Source organism: Bos javanicus, chromosome 2 (assembly GCF_032452875.1).
Source record: "Bos javanicus breed banteng chromosome 2, ARS-OSU_banteng_1.0, whole genome shotgun sequence".
In the NCBI taxonomy this organism is placed as follows: Eukaryota; Metazoa; Chordata; class Mammalia; order Artiodactyla; family Bovidae; genus Bos; species Bos javanicus.
This window is the reverse complement of record NC_083869.1, coordinates 133,579,552-133,600,636: the sequence shown is the minus strand read 5'-3', so window position 1 is coordinate 133,600,636 and position 21,085 is coordinate 133,579,552. Positions and strand designations below refer to the sequence as shown.

At 60.0% G+C, this 21,085-nt stretch overlaps 1 protein-coding gene across 5 annotated transcripts in view; it reads right to left on the bottom strand.

Moving 5' to 3' along the window:
- Window positions 1-5,003: 5,003 nt before the first annotated feature.
- UBR4 (ubiquitin protein ligase E3 component n-recognin 4) overlaps window positions 5,004-21,085 on the bottom strand; it is a 136,845-nt gene continuing 120,763 nt past the window's right edge. For all 5 annotated transcript variants that reach the window (XM_061395037.1, XM_061395067.1, XM_061395058.1 and 2 more), the window contains 9 exons: window positions 18,137-18,355; window positions 17,234-17,347; window positions 16,203-16,345; window positions 15,714-15,839; window positions 14,418-14,612; window positions 11,843-12,067; window positions 8,704-8,794; window positions 7,818-7,980; window positions 5,004-5,590 (listed from right to left, as the gene is read on the bottom strand). In XM_061395037.1, coding sequence (XP_061251021.1) covers window positions 5,526-5,590; window positions 7,818-7,980; window positions 8,704-8,794; window positions 11,843-12,067; window positions 14,418-14,612; window positions 15,714-15,839; window positions 16,203-16,345; window positions 17,234-17,347; window positions 18,137-18,355 — 1,341 coding nt within the window. In that variant the 3' untranslated portion in view covers window positions 5,004-5,525. The remainder of the gene's footprint in view (window positions 5,591-7,817; window positions 7,981-8,703; window positions 8,795-11,842; window positions 12,068-14,417; window positions 14,613-15,713; window positions 15,840-16,202; window positions 16,346-17,233; window positions 17,348-18,136; window positions 18,356-21,085) is intronic.

The following is a 21,085-nucleotide window of genomic DNA, read 5'->3' as shown; positions in this document are numbered from 1 at the left end:
TAAAAAAAAAAAATTTTGTGGTTTATCTGAAATTTAAATTTGGCTCAGCACCCAGAATTTCATTCGGCAACCCTAATCAGAACACCTGCCTTGGGTGAGGACTCCCATCGAGCCTGAATGTCCTCTTTGTAACAGAACTAACAATGCCCACCTCCTCAAGTCAGGAGAAGGGAAGTGACGGTCAGGTGTGGGCAGAGTCCCGAACGGCAGGGCTGAGAGCAGAGGAAGGGAAGGGTGAAGGGTAGAGGGGCCGCTACCTGGGGGCGGGGACCCCGAGTCCACGCCTGAGGCAGCCGGGCCCTTTCAGCTGCCGGGAGCAGGAGGGGAGGAGGCCCGGTGTCCGCACGGGGTGAAGGACCCACCACTTCCGGAGCCAGCAGAGGCACGGAGTGGTGCCGTTGGGCTGCGTGCAGGCACCCTGCTTCCGCGGCTGGGACCCCGGCCCCTGAACGAGCAGGCGGCTGCCCCCGGGAACGCGGGGCCAGGCCGGGGCCTCCAGCTGGGAGCAGGGCCCACCCAATCACATCCGTGCCCAGACCGGATGGGGAACGGGACCAGGTGACCGAGTGGGGCTCAGGCGGACTACATGGCAGCAGAACCCACTTACAGGCCAGGCAGCCTTGGGCAGGCGAGCTCGCCTCTCTGAGCCTCAGGTGCCTCATCTGGGAGGCAGGAAGTACACAGGAGCCCAGGAGTCAGGCCCGGCACAGTGCAGGGGCTCAGTAAACAAGTGTTGTTGCTCAGTCGTGTCCGAGTCTTTGCGACCCCATGGACTGCAGCACGCCAGGGCTCCCTGTCCATCACCAACTCCCGGAGTTCACTCAAACTCACGTCCATTGAGTCAGTGATGCCATCCAACCATCTCATCCTCTGTCATCCTCTTCTCCTCCCGCCTTCAATCTTTCCCAGCATCAGGGTCTTCTCAAATGAGTCAGTTCTTCGCATGAGGTGGCCAAAGTACTGCAGTTTCAGCTTCAGCATCAGTCCTTCCAATGAATATTCAGGACTGATCTCATTTAGGATGGACCAGTTGGATCTCTGTGCAGTCCAAGGGACTCTCAAGAGCCTTCTCCAGTCCCCAAGTATCTAAGCCCGTTAACAGTTTGACGGGGGGCAAGCAGCCCCCCTTGGAGGCTGGGGCAGGCAAGGGGACAGCTGGAGCTGGGTTAACAAGGTCCTCCTGGGGCAGAGACAGCGGAGGGACCGGACAGAGTCTCAAGAACAGCCACTCGAGGACTTCCCTCGTGGTCCAGAGGTTAAGACTGTGCTTCCAACACACGGGGTGTGGGTTCAATCCCTGGTTGGGGAACTGAGATCCCTGGCACCACGCAGGGTGGCCAAAAACCAAATAAAAACAGAGCAACTAGAGGGCCCAGTCTCCCCCGCCCTGCCAACGCCCAGGGTGCCTACCCCAGGGACAGCACTTCCCCTGGGCCCCTCACTGATGCCCCCGTAAACCCTGGGGTGGACTCTGGCCCCGTCCAGCAGCCCCCGTCAGGCTCTCTCAGCAGCAGGGACTGCAGCTCTCCTGCCCAGGGCACCCCAGCAACCACCCTCTCCCCTGAGAGGCTGGAAGCGTGGGGCCTGCTTTGGATGCGGAGGCTTGTGGGCACACGTGGGCAGTGCTCAGCAGGCACCACCCTCCAACCGCCACCCTCTCCCTGGAGAGCTGCCCCCTTTATCCTCTCTTCAGAGTCGGCCAGACCGTGGAAAGCCTTCACACACCCGGGGTGACCGCCTAAGTGCCTGACTCTGTCGGCCCGGAATACGGGAGAGGACAAGGACTGAGGCTGCGGGTCTCGGGCAGGCCTCCATCCCGTGTGCCCCACTGTCCTGGCGGAGGGGCCAGAGGGCACCTTCCCAGCTCTGAAGCCAGCAAAAGGGCACAGCTAAGCGGCAGAGGGCTCCGGCCTGGCCCATGCCACCAGGTACAGCCCTGGGCTCTGGAGGGCAGGGGGGCGCCCACATGCTGAGCCCCGGGGGAAGAGCCCTGCCGGCACATGCCTTGCCGGGAGATTCCAGGCTCGCGTGGGAGCAAAGGGGGCCAGCTGGCAGCACACAAGCCCACGCCAGGCTCTGAGGTCACGATCGGGCGGCAGACAAGGACGGGCAGGAAGGGAGCAGCCGGGCAAGGACCGCGAGCTGCAGAGACACAAGTGACCTGGAGCAGACAGCGATCACCGAAGCACGGGGCTGGCATGAGGGCAGATGGCACGTGCATGGCCACCCGTGTGCTGCTGAGCACCTGTCCTGGCGGCCAGGATGGTGGAGGGCTGGGTGGAGGGGCGGCAGGAGCCAGGCCACGTGGGGTCAGGGAGGAGGCAGGCTGAGGGCTGCAGGCAGAGGGACAGCAGAGGCCAGAGCCAGGCTGCAACTCAAAGCCAGACGGCAGAAGCAATCTCCCTTTCTGGCTGGCCCCAGTCCCCCCGGGCCCGCCCGGCCAAAGCAGCAGGATGCACCTGGGGCCAGGCTCCACCGGGGTTCGCTGCAAGACCAGCAGGACAGCTGTGACAACTCGGCGGGTCAGCGGGGAGCTGCACTGACCCGCCGCCCCGTGTCCACCGCCCCCGTGCTCACGGGGGTCTCAGCTCCACCGCTCGGACGGTCGGCATGGCCCTGGGCCCTCAGCATCCTGCACGGCACCCCGCACCAAGGGGACAGTCCAGACCGGAGGGCACATGGGCAAGCGAGGCAGACACGGGCTTGGAGTCCCACCCCCGCCTGCCCCGATTCCCAGCAGGCAGACCACTTCCTGGCCGTCTCCTCACCTGGGAGCGGGAAGAGGTGGATTGCCTGCCCCCACCCGTGAGGCTGACGCGAGAACGCCAATGGGAAGAGTCCTGGCGTCTCGGCCAATGGAACCGAGGGTGGGGGCAGACAGAGGGGCCTCGTGGCAGGGGGCACCTGACCCCCATACGGCCCCCCACAGAGCAGAGCACTGAACTCGGCAGGCCGGGGGCCAGGAAAGACGCAACCCAGCTGAAGAGCCCCGAGGCCTTAGCCGTTCGCTCTAGAAGAAGGGGCTGACACCCCGTCTCAGGCTTTATTGCTGAAGGTGGACTCCAGGGCCTTAAACACTGCAGCCATCAGGCAGGGCCAGCCTGGGGTCCTCTGACCCCCTCACTGGGGTCTCCTGTTGAGAAAGACAAGGACCCACGAAGCAGTCAGCCCAGAAAACGGCTCAGGACGGGAGGGGACCAGCTCCTCCGGTACCTCACGTCCTTCGCTGCCCTTGAGAGACGCAGGCTGGGGGAGCCGAGGTCTCACCCTCGGCCAGTCTCCACCCCGGCCCAGGCTCCGCCAGGGGCCCCACCTGGGACCCGTCACAGACCAGGACGGCCTCCGTGCCCGCCAGCCATCCGTGACTGAGGCGGCCGCTGGAAAGCACCCTGGGAAGAAAGCAGGAAAAGCTGTGACCATCAAACAAGGGGCTCGATGCCAACTGATGGCCTGGGCCAAGGTTCTGAGGCCTTTGCAAGAAGTGAAAAAATAAAGGGCAGAGAAAAAGAAACGAACATCTCATCAAGAGCTCTGGGGACCCCGGCTCTGCCGGCCCAAGGAACCAAGCCATGGCTGAGCTCCTGAAGGTGCTCTGTCAGCCTGTGGCCCTGAGGCATGGCCACGTGCACAGCTCAGCCTCCGATAGTGCCCGGCGCACAGGTCCAGTCTGTCTGTTCACCCCGCACCCTCCCCCGCGCTCCCGGGGGCGTGCTGGCCCAGATGTGGCTGCTCCAGCTCACTCCCTGCTAGGAGGTTACGTAAGAGCAGCTCCGCATAGCAGTGTGGACCCGGGAGGCCTCTCGGGACAGACCAGGGAGCAGGAGACGATGGACCTGCCAGAGGGAATGAAATCGCTGTGCTCGGGGTGAGAAGCGAGTGTTCTCAAGTGACCAAGGCCCGTCATCCACCTCCAAAGCCCGACGTATGTGGACCCCACCTGAGACGCGGAGTCTGTTAAAGCCAAAGTTCCACATACTGCAGATGAGTTCATCAGTGACAAGGACAGGCATTTCCTTACTACAGGGCAGCAAGTAAGCTGACGTGAACCGGGCAACCAGCCTACCCCGTGGAGACCGACACTGCATTTCAGGCGGGGAGAGTGTGGAGACTCCAGGGGGCAGAGCTGAGATGTGAATGAAGGGGCAGGTGCCCAGGGCCAAGCTGACACCGTTCCCACCCCCGGGCCCCACCGTGCACTCAGCACACACTCGTGCCCGCCTGCCAGGGCCTCCAGCCCGGCTCTTGCAACAAATCGCCTTTGTCTCCCTGGGGACACTCACGCCTGCCTGTGGTGTGTGGTCGGGGGCTCGGGCGGGGACTGAAGTCCTGGCTCTGGGAGTCCTCTGAAGACGCCTAGGTAAGCCTTCTGTCCCAAACGGTCTGGCCTGAGCGGGGAGCCACACAAAGCGGACATCGAGCCCGGGGAGGCAGGAGGCAGAGCGGCCCACAGGGAGCTGAAGGAGGCAGCCACTGCAAGCCCTCCCTCGCCGCAAGCCCGCGGTCACACTGGCCTTGCTCTGCGATCTGGGGAGAAGCTCACGGGAGCGCTGCTGCCTCGAGAGAGCGCTGCTGCCCACCGACGTGGGGAAGCAGGGCTCCCAGCCCCCGGAGGCAACTGCCACAGCGGTTCAGGACACGGCCTCAGAGGCACAGGCGTCCGCTGCAGCAGCAACCGGCCGGGGGCTTTAAGCGAGTGACGTGGGCTCACAGCGCCTTCCTGCAGGGCTGCTAGAAAAGGCTAGAAATAAACACACACACACACACACACACGCCTGGCAGAGACGGTGCTCATAAAGGGCGGCTCCTCATCACCCTGAGTCTGCCTCAGGCCTCTCCCAACGTGGCGACCCTGCAGAGACGTGGCCGAAGGGTTCTCAATTCGAATGCCATACACCCTCTGCTGCAGAAAGACCAGCGCCCGACTGTGCAGAGCCCACCTTCGGCCGGGGACTAGAAAATCACGTGTCTCTGGGCTTCAGCTCTTCAGGCCCAAACAACGGAAAGAGAAGCCAAGGCATTTATTTCAGGGACGATCACAGCCGTCAAACGAGGTGCCCCAACTTGCTGGCTGAGGACAGACAGGCTCCATTTGGAGCCAAGAAGAGGCCGCAAACGTGACGCACGCGGAGCTCCCTGCCGACGCCGGCAAGGGCCACGCAGGCAAGGAGACGCACTCGGCCTGTGTCACTGAGGAGGGGCTCGAGCACAACAGCACCTTCCTTCCGACGGGTATGAAGTCAATCGTTTATTTCTCAACATGTGCACACGCAGGGCTCAGTGGGCCAGGACACAGCGTGGCGCCCAGGTATGTGCAAGTCCTTCGACAGCTTGGGTTACAGACAATTTCAGAGCTAGCGCACCACACACACGAGACACAACGGGAAGCCTAAGACCCCAAGCCGCTCCGGGAGGAGGGAGGGAGCGGGGAGCAGTGACGTGGCGCCCCAGGGGATGGCGCGGGAGGAGGGACACCGAGGGCGCAGGCAGGCAGCTTCCGTCTCTGTCGACCGCTCTCCGCGTGGGGCTCAGGGCACTGAGTTCAACAGGTCCTTCAGGAAGCTCTCTGCATCCGTGACTTCTGACAAGAGACCTGGAAAACAGGCGGGGGCTGCTTAGCCGTGGCACGCATGGCCCAGCCAGAGTCACGGCGGCCGCGTCCTTGTGGAGAACACACAGGGCTCCGACGAGCTCCGACCGGCTGCTCCCTGGAGCCCAGAGACGCCGGGAGACGGTCACCGAGCAAACTCTCGCTCGCCGGTCAGGGGCGCCGCACTCATGATCTCCCAAGAGTGGAGACGCTAAAGCTGGGTCCCTGGACCCTGCAGGGAGCCTGCAAGTCCACTGTGACGCAGAGCACGATGGAGGGGCCTCTGGAGAGCGTGTCTGCGGCCTTCAGCATCTCTCAGGGGGACCGAGGGCCAAGAAAGGCCGAGCCCACTGACCTCGGGGGTGGGACCCAAGCCCGGGTCTAGGGCCTGGTGCCAGAGGGAGCCAGGGGAGCCCCGTTCCCTCCACCGCCAGATCAGGGGCCAGGGGTCAGACAAGGCCACTTCAGGAAAGCACGGTAGGCACAGCATCGGGCCCCCCACAGCCCTGCCTGTCCCTCACAAACAGGGTTCACGTTTGACCAACGTGGGCTGTCAACCCGCAGGCCTGGCCACGCTCAGACGGAGGTGTCTCCCAGCAGCCCCACTAACGGAGGGACAGCGGCTCCCACCAGTTCTTGTTGGTTTTGGAAGATGCTCCTGTCCTTGCGTTTCAAGAGGGTGTGTCTGATGTTCTGAAATTTTCTACCAGTTTGAACAAAGCAATAAAGGGGACTATGAACGCTTGCGCTCGGAGTGGAAGGGGCAGAGGCTCCCGCCCCGCCTGACCGGGCCTTGCTCTCCCTGCCCGGGGCTGACGCGAAGCCCCTCCTTCCCGTGCCCACCCCCTCCTCCTCTGGCTCAGACTGCCATTCAGACTGCCATTCTGTTGATGCTCCCCTGATCCCTGGACAACAGGCATGGCACTGGGCCCTAAGGACACAGACACGAGGCTACCTGCTCTCGTTCAGGATTGATTCCTGATGAAAAGCAAAGAGAGCAGCCAAGGTAAAGTGTCTAGGCTGAAAAGACTCTCCTGAGAGCATCGAGTGAAGTTAACAAAGAAACGGAGGTGAGCAGTGCCAAGCCCTGATGACCAGACGACTCAGGGGGCAGCAGACCCACAGAGGCGTGTCCAGCAGGGCTCCCCTGGGGCCGTTGCAACAGACGGCTGACCCGGAAGGCGGGCCCAGGCCGGGGAACTTCATGCGGGCAGAGAGAGGAATTCACACAGAGCACCCTCCAACGCTTGAGCGTTTCCCTCCCGGAAGACAGCCTGGCAAATGCCGGCGGAGGCCTGCGCTTAGACAGGGCAGTGTGGAGAGATGTTTTTCCTTCTCTTACACTTGACAAGATTCCCATTATAAATGCCAGGCAAAAAAGGAAGCAGCTCACAGGAGTGAGGCAGGCATAGCCCTGCGCTCTGGCTCTGGGAGCCCCACCATGCAAAGGCCGGCCGTGCCCACGGCCTGCACGGGGCCTTCACTCCGGGTGGGTCTCCTCAGCACCGGCCCAAGGCCCTCCCCCTGCTGTCACCTGCTGCGTCATGAAATCAAACACATTTTCATGCTCGCAATTAGGATGGCAGGTTTGTTGCCCACAGAACCTGTACTCCAGAGCCAACACTGGACTTCAGTTTTCCCAGCAGGGGGTGAGGACCTGTCTGGGGACACCTCGTGTGACGGCAGGTCGAGGTGCTGCCCTGCGCCTATGAGCAGAGACGCTCTCTGCTCTCCTTCGACCCTATTTATCTCAGGAAGCAGAGCTGGTATTGCCCACACCTCCCCGGGGCAGCTGTGACACACGATGTCTGGATCCCCAAGAGGCAGGAGGAAGACAGGCAAGCTCCATGTTAACTCTGTGAACTGCTGTAACAGTCGGAAGTCAAAGGGGCTTCAGTGATTTTTCCAGGCATTCCCACTGGGAACCTGTTCAATCATCAAAGCCTCGGTTATCCCACCTTGTAAAATGGGGATAACCACAGCTCCACCTCACACCGGCTGCCCTGCGTACCGTGGAAGCGCGTGCGCGATGGACACAGTGCCTGGGCTGAACGGAGCCCCACGTCACGGCTGCATCTTGTTAGCCAGTGAGCTGGCAGGCACACAGCTCCCCCAGACCTCCTGCTGGTCACCCACAGGCTGGTTCTCGCCTGTTTCTCCCCGCGTACGAAGATGAAAGCAACGGCCAGCCCCACTATGGTCTGTGAAGATGAAAACCCTTGACACTGACCGGCGGCGTCGAGGAACTCCGAGAAGGTCTCCGCCGGCATGAACTCCTCCTGGAAGGCCTTCAGGGCCTTGTCCGCGGCCTCGTGGATGGGCATGTCGTTGTGGCGGATATACTCGGCCAGAGAGCAGGACCAGCCTCCCTCCGTGTTGCTGGTCGGCACCTTCTACAAGCAGCAGGAGACGGACCGGGCGGTCACCGGGGCCCCAGCCGAGGAGGGGGGGAGCGCGCCCGCCCATCACACCCGCGTTCTCCCGGGGCATGCGCCCTGCTTCCCCTCGCGCAGCCCCGCTCAGGCTCGAGTCCTGGGAACCTACGCGCCTCGACAGGCACACACTCTCTCCTCCCACACCTTCCACACCAGCACGTCCCCAGGAGAGGGGCTCGCCAACACGCTTTAACGGAGCTGTTTCTCCCAGATGATGGAAGGAGCCGTCCGTAAACCCTCTCTCAAGGCAGAGAGGAGGAACCCTATCATAAGGGTGACCAAAAGTGCGTTCGGGTTTTTCCACACCATCTCACGGAACAAACCTTTTGGCCAAGCTAATATAAGCTGTGCTGGAAGAAGTTACGCTCACACAAGGCCACGGACTTGCTCCAAGAAAGGCACGAGAGCGACCACTGAAGGGTGACTGTGGGGGTGGGGTGGGGGCACCCGCCTGAAGGAGAGGGTCCGCAGCAGCAGCAGACGGGGGCACAGGGACGGAATGGCCGTGGACACAAATGCACTCACGGCAGGGTCTAAGCCACTGGAAACCCTCCCACGGCGGGCGGGCGCAGCCTGTTTCCCGGGGGAGCTGGTGGAGCCGGAGGCCAAGGCAGGGCCAGAGCTGCCACACGGACGTCCACGTGCCTGCCAAGCCCAGCCACGCTCCCAGGGCCGCCTTACCTTAAACATGTTGTAAATGAGATCAACGAGGGCCCAAAAAAGAAGGGAAGAGCGGTACGCTGAGTAGTCCTTCAACGCCTTGTCTGTCAGCCTGGAAAAGAGTCAAGCCCCGTGCTCCGGGAGCGGGAAGGACCCTGGGAGTCACGCCCCTCAATCCAGCCCCCTTAGCCATCTTCTGGAAAAGAGTCAAGCCCCGTGCTCCGGGAGCGGGAAGGACCCTGGGAGTCACGCCCCTCAATCCAGCCCCCTCAGCCATCTTCTCAGAGGAAAGCAGCCGGGGCGAGAGCTCCTGAGGCACTAGGGCCCGTGGCTTATTCACCACAAGACCAGATGTCCCGTGCATGGCACCTCAGCCGTGACCCTGCCGAGTCGGGGAGAGGGGGAGAGAAGCTACAGGCGCGGCAGCCAAAAGGCTACTACTGCCCCCAGGAGACGAGGCGGAGCCCGCGCTTCCCTGGGTTCAGCCCCACACACGCTCTCAAACTTGACGGGATCTAGTAAGTGCGGGAGGAAACAAAGGATCTGCTTTGGTCCTCACGTTCCCACCAGGGGAATTTTACCTCAACTAGCCACGCACAGTAACTTATCAACCACGTGCCGTGTTGAAAAACAGAAGCTGGTGGAAAGCTGGTTTTGAGCAACAGTGACGACTGGGACGGGAGCTGCAAACACCCGACACCTCCTAAATCCCCGCATAATCCCGGAACTGCTCGCCACACCCCTGGGCTCCTGACCTGCATCACTGTCACCTCATCCAGTGATTCAGTTCAGGGTTAGAGACCGGCCAGGAATACCCAGGGGTCCTGGTGGCAGCAGTCTCCACTGCCTTCTCGGCAGACACTCTGGGCCTCAGGAATGGTTACAGAAGGCACAGCCAGCGTGAAAGCCAGGAAGGCCAGTCCTCTCCGCACAGGGGGTGAAGTGCTGGTGCCAGGGTTCGGTCTCTACGACCCAAGATCTAGGGTAGGTGTTGTCTGGAAAGGCTAGAGAAACCCTTGTCGTGGAGATTCTACCCCTTGAAACAGAGCTTGCAACCAAAGGGACCAGACTTGGTACTAAAATGTGTGTGCACGCACAGCACAGGTGTTTATAAACACGAGACTCTAAGACAAGCACAGACGTCATTCATTTAAGAGGCTAAAAGCACACTGTCCGTATGGGCCTCGAGTGAAGGGACTGAGCACAGGACAAGCCATCCACACCTGCACTCAGTAAACGTTTAAGCTCTTAACCAAAGTAAAAGGACAACGGGGACGGCGCCGCTTGCTAAAGCATGCTACCTGTACCCCGCCGCCCCCAGCCTCTCCAGAGCGCCCGCCTCCTCCCCTCCCACAGCGCGTGCACACACGTGGTCTAAAGGGAGGCCTGCTGCGGGGTGGGCCTGGAGGCAGGGCGGGAGCTCTCTCCCTGCAGGTCTGCGTGCTGGCAGGCGGCAACAGGGAGGCTCTGACGGACGTCTAGGAACGTCCCAGGCTTAAATGCTGGCAAGTTCCTCGCAGAAGACTCTTTCCTGAATGTGAAACCCGCAGGAGAAAGCAACTTTATGCAAATTCCCAGATTCCGTGTATCTGCCACCTTCCCCCACAATGGACTCAGCAGGAAGCCGCTGGGCAGCACTGCCCCGCCCTCCAGGGGCCGCTCGCGCGCCCTCCTCGTTGGAGTCCCACTGCCCCGCCGCCCCGCTCACACCCCCACGCCCTGCCTGCGCTGCTCTTATGCTTTGGTGGCAGGAATCCGGGGTGGCCCTGCCTGACTTAATTACTTAAGGGTCATCAGTGAAGGTGACCAAACTGCTGCAGAGAAAACGGCAGCTCACGGGCCAGCTCACGCTGGATCTCCTAATTAAGCTGTGACCAGATCGGCTTTTCCTGAACTGCCCGGGACAGTAATGAATTCCAGTCTCCTAAGTGAACGCCGCACAGCTCCTGTGGGCACGGGTTTCACACCTGTCACCGAGGCCCCGCGCCCAGTGAGCAGCCGCTCTGCGCTGTGGACGCAGGCCAACTCTGCTCATCCACAACTCAGTACCTCCCATGTCTAACTTTCTGATTCCTAGGAGTGAGCTACGGGCTGATTCCTGAGCTATCCTTCGACAACAATAAAACAAGCTAACTAATAATGCTTCAGGCTCTTGGGAAACCCTGGGAAGTGCTTGGTCTGGAATGGGGGCAGGGGGATCCACCAGCAGAGCTCCAACCTGCTCTCTGGGCCAGCAGGTGCCCACAACTACCGGCGTGATAAACGAGCTGACGGAGTGGAGACACCAGGTGCGAAATGCAGGCCCACGGGTGTTTCCACTTGGCTTGTCACCACTGGGGCCTAAAGCTCCTCCTCTGTGCCCCTGTTGGAAATGTCCCCTTGAACCCTAGGCACTCCCCACAGCGAAGCAGGTTTCCCTCAAGGGGCAGAAGCAAGCCACCAACCCACACCCTACTCTGCAGCCTGAGAATGCAGATGGCTGGGGCCACCCCAGGCCGAGAGCCGCGTGACGGGGCCCACCTGGAGTGCGGCAATCCATGCAGGCCCAACAATCCATGTTATCATTTGCAGGTGTTTCCCTCAAGACACCTCCCTGATGACCCAGATCACAACACAGGGTCATGAAAATGAAGACCGCTTCCTTCCTGAGATGCCCCCCTTCTTCGGGAGGTGTCCAATAGCAGAGACAGGGGACAGGCTCATGGAACGCGGGGCAGACGGGAGAGGAACGTGAGCAAGGAGAGAGATGCCACGTTCAGTGTCAGAAAAGAAGTTCCCGAGCACAGCCCTGAGGCTTGGCTAGTTTAAGCCGGGACTAGCAAGATTCGGAAAACCGGACTGCCTGTCCCAGCCACCTGCCGGCCCGAATTCTTCTCCTGAGAGGCTTCACGCGGTGCCTAGGTGGCTTCCTCCCTGAGGTATTTCCCAGAGGTGAGCCCAGCTCCACTTCTAGAGGCTGAACACCTGCCCCAGAGGCAGCCGGCATCTGTCCGCCATCAGGCCGAGACTCTCGGTGAGACAGTCTGAGCGGGGTGAGGGTCAACCAAAGGCTGACGAGCGGCCTCCTCTCAGCACCCGACATTCAGCCAGTCCTGCAGAGTGGGTTTCAGAGCCCAGGCAACAACCTCCCAAGCAGATGCTTCCCGAAGCAAATACCAACCTGGTGGCTCCACCTGGAGAGACTGCCCGAGCCTGGGAGGTCACCAGCAGCCTCCGCAGGATCTCCACACGGACGGCTCGCCACTTCTCCGGGGGCAGGACGTGCAGGGCCAGGACCGTGAAATAGTGGGGCCCGTCCACTTCGAAGGCACTCTCCACCCACTTCTCCTTGGGCTGCTCCAGAAAGCCCTGGAGGTTCTTCTCCTCTCGGGATGTTGCTCGGGTTCTGGAAGAAAGGGGTCACCCTGAGAGCAGGGCAGACACAGGCCCGAGCCGCAAGAGGGGTGAGGGTGTGCTCGGCTTCCCGCTGGGAAGCTTCCTGAACGGGCGGCCCCTCCCGCCCCTCTCCAAGCGGAGCAGCCCGCCCCCCAAGTCCTGCTTGGCAGTATCCTCCTTGCCCACGCCCAGTCCAGCTCCACACAACTCCAATATGCACGTGACCAGCACTTTCACAAACCCTCCACCATCTCAGTGTTCTAATGACCCTGGAACGTGACAGCCAGCACCGCTTTATCAGGGTATCTGAAGGCCTGGGGGATGAGGTGATGTGATTCAAGTCACTGGTTTGGAGTCTCTGACTGAGCCCACGGCCCACAGCCCCCAACCCCACGAGTCTCAGTACGCTAACTGTCCACACGGCATTTGCCCCCGGTGTCTCTCCTAGGCCTTTCTGGTTCGCTCTCTTAAGGCTCTCCTGTCCTGTCTCCTTCATTAGACTAGATTCTTCCAGCGAGCCCTACCTCTCGTTCTCGCGCCCGTCTGAACTGCAGTAACAACGGTGACCATACTTCACCGCCGGGTGTGTGCTAAGGTTATCGCGTTCGATCCTCGCAGCAACCCAGGGGGACAGCTACCACCTCGTGTTAAGGGAGGGACCGGGCTCCGACCAGGCTGCCTGGCCCGGCCTCCCCAGCGTGGATCCCCACTCTCTTGGCCAGGAAGCTTCCGCAAGCCCCTGGGTGGGCCCTGGGAGGCCACTCTCCCCTTAAGACCGGGATGGCGCTCTCAGACCCAGAGTGCTTGCCGCCCTGGCCTAACTCTCTGGAGGGAAGTAAAAACGCAACACAAGTGGGCACGCACGCCAGGCCACCAGGCCTGCGGATGGCGCTGCGGACACTGCTGGGTGGGGGGTGGGGGGCACAGGGACAGTACGCCCTCTCCTGCTCCACGGGTGGGATGCAGTGGGGCAGGAGGGGCCGCCAGACTCAGAATCAGGAACCAGAAGCTTCGTGCCATCGCAGGACGCACTCAACTCCGCTGGCCCACGGTGCGTGTGACACACTCGCCCTCACATACAAAGGCCGTGAGCCCTGCTCAACCAGCCCCCGTGACCAAGCTCACAGGCCGTGAGCCGCTGAAGGAAGGAGGCGGGGCCTCTCGGTGCGGCTGCCGGCTCAGCCCTTGGGGACTGAGACAACGGGAGGCCATGCCGCCCCAGCTAAGGGGCCGGAGCTGAGTTATGCGCGTCTGGCATGGGAGACGCAGAGACGCCTGAGGCCATGGGCTCTGTTCCGCCAGGCAAAGCACACGGCCTCTCCAGGCCCGCTTCGCTCCCCAGAGAACAGGGCAGCCCCTGCCACCTCATGGCTGCCAAGAAGACACAAGGGCCCCTTAGAGGTCCACGGCCGGGGCAGGGAGCGCTGCTCAGGCCTGAGGCACCGCGAGGGCGATGGGAATGCTCAGGCTGTCAACAACGCAGGCTGTTTCCTTGGTCTAAACAGCTGAGCGGGTGAGGTCATGATGGGTGGAGACCCGCCAGCGCCTCTCTAACAATGAAGACTGCCATCTCCAGAGCGGCCTTCTACCTCATGGGGAAACGGGAGGGAAGGAGAAAATCACTCTGCTGAAGACCAGGAAGGGTAAGAGAATGATCGCTCTGTTGCCTGAACTGAGTGCAGCTGCCTCGGGTGGGCTGGACTCAGCCTCTCCACCTGTCGGCACCTGCCCCACGGACGGGAGACTCTCACTAGAAGGCGTAAAACCATTTCAATCAAATCAAGGAGCTAAGCACTTTCCATCTTTCAGCTGGCTTTTTAAAGCGAGGCAGAACGACTGACTACTCTCCGCCCTCTCAGGGACACCTAACCGCCCCCAGTGTACACACAGGTGAGGGTACCTGGGCTGTTTTCTGGGCCATCTTCCTCCTCAGCCGCCCTCCCCCTCACAGCCACCAGAGCCTCACTCACTGGAGAGGAAGCGCGGACAGCAAGTCCAGTCTGCACTTACGGATACCAGGCCCTCGGTCCTGCCACGCCCTCCAGCCATGACACCTCACCGGGAACAGCCGGTCTGTTTTGGCCCTGACCCGAGGGAACAGTCTTGCAAGCTGGGGCTATGCTGAAGCAGAAGCTTCGATGGTTTGGCCTCTCCCGCTCCCTGCTCCCGCTCTGGCCCAAGGTCAGTCCTAGGATGCAGCCCTCGGAGGGAGATGAGACTGCTCTGGAAAAGGAAGCGTCTACCGCTTCATCCTGAGTGACTCCAAAAAGGCAAACGTTCCTACTTCAGTAAATGCCGCCCGGGGTCCAGCGCTTGCTCTGGAACAGACAGCGGCGCGCGGGGCCCGGGCGGGTACGCACGTGTTCAGCACGTAGAGCACGGTGTGCACGATGTAGGGGATCAGGTGGATGTTGCTCTCCCGGCCGCCCCCGCCCGTGTCCGCGCTGAAGGACTGCTCCATGGCGAAGCGCAGGAAGAGCAGCTTGATGTCGTGGATGTTGAGCTGGTACGTGGGCTCCCGCTGGCCCGTGCACTCCTGGAGGTAAGTGTTGTGCCTGGGAGAAGGGGACAGATGGCGAAGTGGAAGCCAGCTTCACGGCGAAGACCCGCTGGGAAGGCAGGGCCCCCGCCGGCCAGATGGGTGCGAAGGTTACACCCACAGACAGGCAGCGACAGGGAGAGTGGAGGACGGGGCAGGGCTGGGGACGAGCACGGCACCCTCTCATTTCTGCTCTCGCTAAATGAGATGTTCTGCGAGCTCTGATGAGAACGCACTGGTCTGGGGACCCACTCCTTGATAGACTAACGTCATAGAACGTATTGTGACAACTGGAACTACATTTCGGAAGAAGAAAAGTAGGACTTATCCACTCTGCCAAGGTGATCTATCCATGAGAATCATCTATTCAACCTCCATAAAAAAGAAAAAAGGCTTTTCTACATCAATATGCGTCACCATCTCCACGGGCTCTGCCCGATTCACCCTGGGCCTCGTTTCTGACACACGGTGAAAAGCTCAACGTGGTCTAGTGTGACCTGCATCGTCATCCCTGCCAAGGACCAGATCCCTGAGCTCAACGGCAGGACTCAGGACGCGCACCACTGTCCTAGGCATCGGTAGGGGATGAGGACCTCAAAGAGGGCTCCACTGCTCCACTCTGGATTTTAGGACAAGGGCAGCTTTGAAAGGAGACCAATGTTCCCCGAGCCGTTAAGCTATTTTCATTATTTAAACCTCAGAGGAACGGAAGTCAACTCTGGGAAATTCTGGCCTCGAGGATCAAGTCAGGGGTCCTGTGTCTTGAGTCCTAAGATCAGGAAAGAAGGGCAGGCAGCAGAAAACCAGAGATTCCTCCCGGGGCCCAAGTGCTGAGGGTGCAGGCTTCTCTCAGCAGACTCACTCCTGCTCCAGGCGGCTCCCGTGAGCAAGTGAGGATGGACGTGGGTCTCCGATGACGGGGCTGAGCCGATGGCTGATCTTCCTCTGCCTCCGGGGAACCCCCCTCCACCTTTCTTTGCCCACACCACACAGCGTGGGGGACCTGTGTACCCCAGCCAGGGACTGAACCTGAGCCCTTGCAGTGAAAGCACAGGCCCTAAGCACTGGGCCACCAGGGAGGTCCGACCTCCTCTTTTCCACCACGCCCCACGCTCACCTCGCCAGGCAGGTGGCAAAAGCTGACTCGGGGACGTGGGGCCCCCAGACCGGAAGGAGCCCGTTGCACTTGGTGTTGGCGTTCTGTAGGGCCGCGCTTTCCCACTCTTCCCGGCCTCGAGCCAGCCTGGATTGGGAGGAGAGCAGGGACAAGTGACTACTGACTCTACAGAGGAGCAGCCGCTTCTAACTACGAGATGGTAAACGCCGGCCCCACAGCCTCCAGTAGGCAAGGCTGCTCTCACCAACCCTGGGCCAAAAGTCAAGTGCATTTTCCCAGGAATGGTTCTGGGACCTACATGGCTGAAGGCAGGACACCCTACTTCCCAAAACCTAAGGAACACAATTAAAACTTCAGGGCTGGCATCCCCAACCCCTCCCAGGCCAGGGCCTCCCGCAAGCTGCCTGCTCCCTGCCGCCCCCCAGGTCTGGGAAAGAAGTACACGCCGGGGGAGGCCTGTGGGGGCCACGCTGCAGGAAGCAGGCCCACCTGACGGCCGCCAGGTGGCAGTCGTAATGCACGATGTTGAAGTGGGACACGGTGCTGTAGCCCTGCTGCTTCCGGGGCTTGCTCTCCATCTCTTCCAGGGCCACCCGCTTGGTGAAGGTGTAGATGCCCAGGACCTTGGTGGGCTGCAAAGACGAGGGAAGAGGAGGACAGGTGAGGAGCAGTGCCACGGCAGGCTCTGGGAGGAAGGCAGGTGAGGAGGAGCACCACAGCAGGCTCTGGGAGGACGGGAAGCAGAGCAGAGGGAACCCTGGGGGCTGTATGCCTACGAGGGGCTGTGTTCACGAGTACGGGACAGTGAGCCCTGCAGCCACTTGGTTCAGCACTTGGCGGGGCACAGCCCCGGTAAAATGAGGGTTGTGGGGAGCAACCAAAATAAGGTGGGTGCTGCGCAGACAGAGGGGCAGGAATGCAAGATTGAACTGTCCTTTTCTTTCTGCTGCATTCATCTGAAAATGAAGAAAAAAGCAGCTTCTTGTTAAGTCGCTTGTTTTTCAAAACTGACCAGAAAGCCCCAAGGAGCCTGTGTCACCTCGGGACTTACAGGCCTTGAGCCCCAGCCGCCTGCCAGTCAGCAGGCTGAGGAGCGAGGAAGTCAACTCGAGCTGGAGAGGAAAAGGGCGCCCCTGAGGCCTCAGGGCAGCAAACTGGCCGCCTGCTGCTCTGCTCCCAGGTGGTAAAGCGAGTCCGGTGGCGCCGAAAAAGCTGAGGTCCTGCCCTTCTCGCCAGGTTACCTGAACGGGGGCAGCATGGTGTCTTTTAACAGCCCCGGCTCTGAACTGGCCTAGAACTCTGCCTTTGCTACGGGTACTGTTTTCTCATCCACAGATGAGGGCTCTTCATTACACGTTTAAAGATAAAGTTACTCAGCTGACATAAAGGCTCTGGGCACAGGGCCTGACTCAATGAGCGGCAGTTGCTGCTGCTGCGACTGTTCAGATCAGTCTACCTGCCGCCTCTGAAGAGGACGGCTGGCCCTCGGACGTGAGCCCCGGCGGGGCCCGGCAGCGCACCTGGAACTTGTAGCCCTCCCTGCAGATGCAGCACGTGAGGCCCGGCTCCTCGATCAGCTCCTCCATCTGCTTCAGCAGTGCCGTCTTCGTCACCACCTGGCCCTTCTCGTTGGTCTGCAAGGGGGGCCCAGGGGTCGGGTCAGATGGGGCTGCTACCCACCCTCCCCGCGGGCCCAGGACACGCAGGCACACGCTGACCCTCTACATATGGGGAAAGGACGGTTGCGCTGAAAGGAAACCTCTTCAGTTGGCTTCTAATGAGGGTGCAGACCCAGATCCGCCTGCTCTTCTCTCCCTACAGGAACCACTGAAGCAGAGGAAACCATCTGGCTGGAACCCCGGCCAGTGGCCACCTGCCACCAGTAAGGTCCCCCTCCTTGTGCCAGCAAGCCCAGGCCTCGGCTGCTGAGGGCTGCAGCACACGATTCATTTACTGTTCCCATGAGAGTTTTAAATCTGCTGACACAGAGTTCGGTCTCACAGGATTGTGGCCTCTTCCAAGGTGGGCAGTGAAGAGAGCCCAGAGCCCCCTGTGTCACACAGACCTGGGTTCAAATGCCTGCCAGCCACGTATTAGCTATGTGCCCTGGCCTGCTTACTGCACCTCTCAGCCCCAACTAGTTCATCTGAACAATGGGCGTAATGTCAACCTCACAGACACACATGAGGGGCTTAAACAAAATCTTACAAGAGCCATCACCATTTCTAAAGTCTCTGTAAATCTGAGCCGTTTTGACCTCTGCAGCGCAGAGCAGAGCAGTGACAGTCACATCTCTAAGCAAAGCGTCGGGCACGGCGCCTCACACCCCACCCCCCACCCACCTCCCAGCCTGCATCTTCACATGCCCGACCCCAGCTCCTAAACCCCCCTGTCAACAGGCAGGGGCCCCGGGCAGGTGGTACCGTCATGCCCAGCGTGCCCAGCGCTTTCTGCCGCATGGCCATGGCCATGCGCTTCTTCTCGGCCCGGGTCTCCCTGCGGGCTGCGTCGATCTTCTTGTTCACGTCGGGGTGCTCCCGCAGCGCCTCCAGCAGGTTCTCAGCCAGGGTCCCAATGCCCTCGTCGCTGGACACCTGCTCCAGTTTATGCAGGTTTGTGATGGAGTCGGTTCCAATCAGAACCTGCCAAGAAAGGACCAGAGAGCTGCAGGCCACCAAGTGCACGGGCACGTGTTCTTCTCAGGAGCTTCCAGGTTGGAAGAAAACAAAAACAATGTGCACAGTCTCACGTCATCTGCTTGGTTTCGATCGGATCCTTTGATTTTACACTTCGAGAGATTTGGACAAATGGAGGTTAGACTCTGCCACTGACCCGAGTAGTCACCACGCTCTGCAGTCCTCAATACCCCCGGCTATAAAACGGGGGCAGGCCAGGGTCGCTGTGATGACTGAATCAGGTAGAGCACCCAGCACAGTGAACGTGAACGGGGCTCAGGTCAGACGCTCCAGAGAAGCGGCGCCTGATAAGGCCTCAGTGGTGAACTCAGTGACCGCACCGAGGAGGGCTGGCCCCCGACACCGACAGGGGCTGTGCTGCGTGCTGCATCTGGGGCCCCCAGGCCCTCCAAGCCCAGGAGCACGGGCGTTTTCTCAACTGGAGTATTCCAGACTCACAAGCACACGTGGGAGTAGGAAAGAGAAAGAGCTTAGAAAGAAACGAATACAAACCAGAAGACCCCGTGCTTAAAAGCGCTGGCAGCCGCTGCATGGCAGCAGCCCGCCACCTGCAGGTGTGAGCGCACCGCCCGCTGAGGGGGGTGGGCCTGCCGGCCGCGAGGCCTTGCACATCCCAGGTCACCGATCACTGCAGAGCCGACACTCAATCGAAATCGGAGTCAGCCTGTGACCTTAAAGTTCAGCATCAACTTGAGTCACTAGCTCGTCAATCGAGCTTCACAGCAGGTACGTACATGTCCACTTTGTTCTTCAGCACAACGACACGGTAGCTCACGTCTCAACAACTCTGAACGCTGAACTCATAGCTGAACGGCCGACTGAACGGTGCGTGCGGGGTGCTTACTGTCCAAGTGTGCATGCACACCCATGCACGTGATGCCCCTGCCCGCCCGAAGCTCACACTCTGGTCAGGAGGACAGACCACACACTAATAATCGAGTATCACGGACTGCCTCCCTTCACTCACTTCCAAACCCCCGAGTTCTCATCTCTTTCAGTGGCACCTCCTGTCGCTCAGTCCAGACACTGAGCAGAGTTCTTGATTCACCCAGCTTCTTCACTGCCCATGAGCACTAAATCTCCAAACCCCGTTTACTCCACCCCCGAGATCTCTGTGGAATCCATTCACTGTCCACCTCACTAACTGGAGTTCAGCCACCAGGGGCTCTCACCCAGATTCTAATAAACTGTCCTTCCCGCATCCCATGTCACCGTCCCACAATTCATCCTCCAGGGAATAGCCAGGGGCACCACCCTTGGAAGACACCACACACTGCTCTCCTTGGGGAACGTGATGTGGACCCGCACTGATGTCTCCAGCACCAACTCTTGCCAGGCCTCCCCCAACTGGAACTGCTCTCAGTTCCTCGAATGTTTCTAGCTCTCTCACCTCTGAGCCTTTGCAGGCACCATATTCTCCTCTTAGAAATCCCCTTTCCTTTGACCCCTTCCACACTGCATATGTACCCCGTGCTCTGATACCCTATGTCCTGAGCCCTATCTTCCACCAGAGAGCGAGCTCTGGAGGACTCACACGGGGACTGTTTCACTCACCAGCGTTGCTTCAGCCTAGCACAGCTCAGGTGCGTGACGGGCACTACACACACTCGTGGTGAAAGAGTGAGTGGTCGGGAGCAGGAATGCCAAGCATCTACCTACATGAAGCCTTATTTTAAAAAAGAACCCAATTAGTAACTAAGAATAAGCCTGGAACCCACTGACCAGAGTTCTCAAGTCAATGTGTTGCCACTGGTCAAATTACAATTCTGTCCCTTGATTTATCCACATTCAAAATAACGATGCTACAAAGACGGGGGGAAAATAGTGAAAACCATTATGCAGGAAGAATTACCCATAAAGATGCACTGATTATGACTATAACTACTGAACTGAAAAAAAGTTGAAAACAACAGCTATTTGAGCGAGACATATGGAAGATCTTTATTGTGGCCAGCTAAACACATTTTTAGAATGAGTTTTCAGAAAACATCACTAAATGAGAATGTGGAAACAACAACAAAAAAGGCAGCCCTGAGGACTCTCAAAACCCAACGTCAAAAACATGCTACTACTAGAAATGGGGCAAGAAATACAGCAACGCTTGTCGCTGAAGACAGAGGAGGGATACGGAAAGATGCGCAACGAGCGTCATCAGCCGCCAGAGAAACACAGATTAAACCACGAGACCACCCTCCATCTATCGGCACGGCTGAAACGAAGAACGCTGGCACCCCCAAATGCGGGCGAGGATGGATAAGGCAGGGTCGCTCAGATTCTGCCAAGGGGAGGGTGGAGCAGCGCAGCCCCTCCAGACAGCAGCCTGGCAGCTTCTTGTAAAACAAAGTAACGCGACCACTACACAAGCCAATGCAACCGCAGTCTTGGGCACTCGACCCAGAGAAATGAGCACGTGTTCACACAGAATCCTGCACGTGAAGTTAGTCCACTCGATTCACAATCAACGACCCAGATGCCCTTTAGCTGGTGACGGTTAAACAGGCCACAGGGCATCCCCACCGGGGACTACTCAGCAACGAGAAGCAACAAACCACTGGCACCCACGGCAGTCAGGGTGGACGCCAGACAGTACGCTGACTGAGAAAGGCCAAAGTCACACGCCACTTAATTCCACTTTGTGCTCAGCATCCTAGACAGGCCAGATCTAGGGAGATGGAG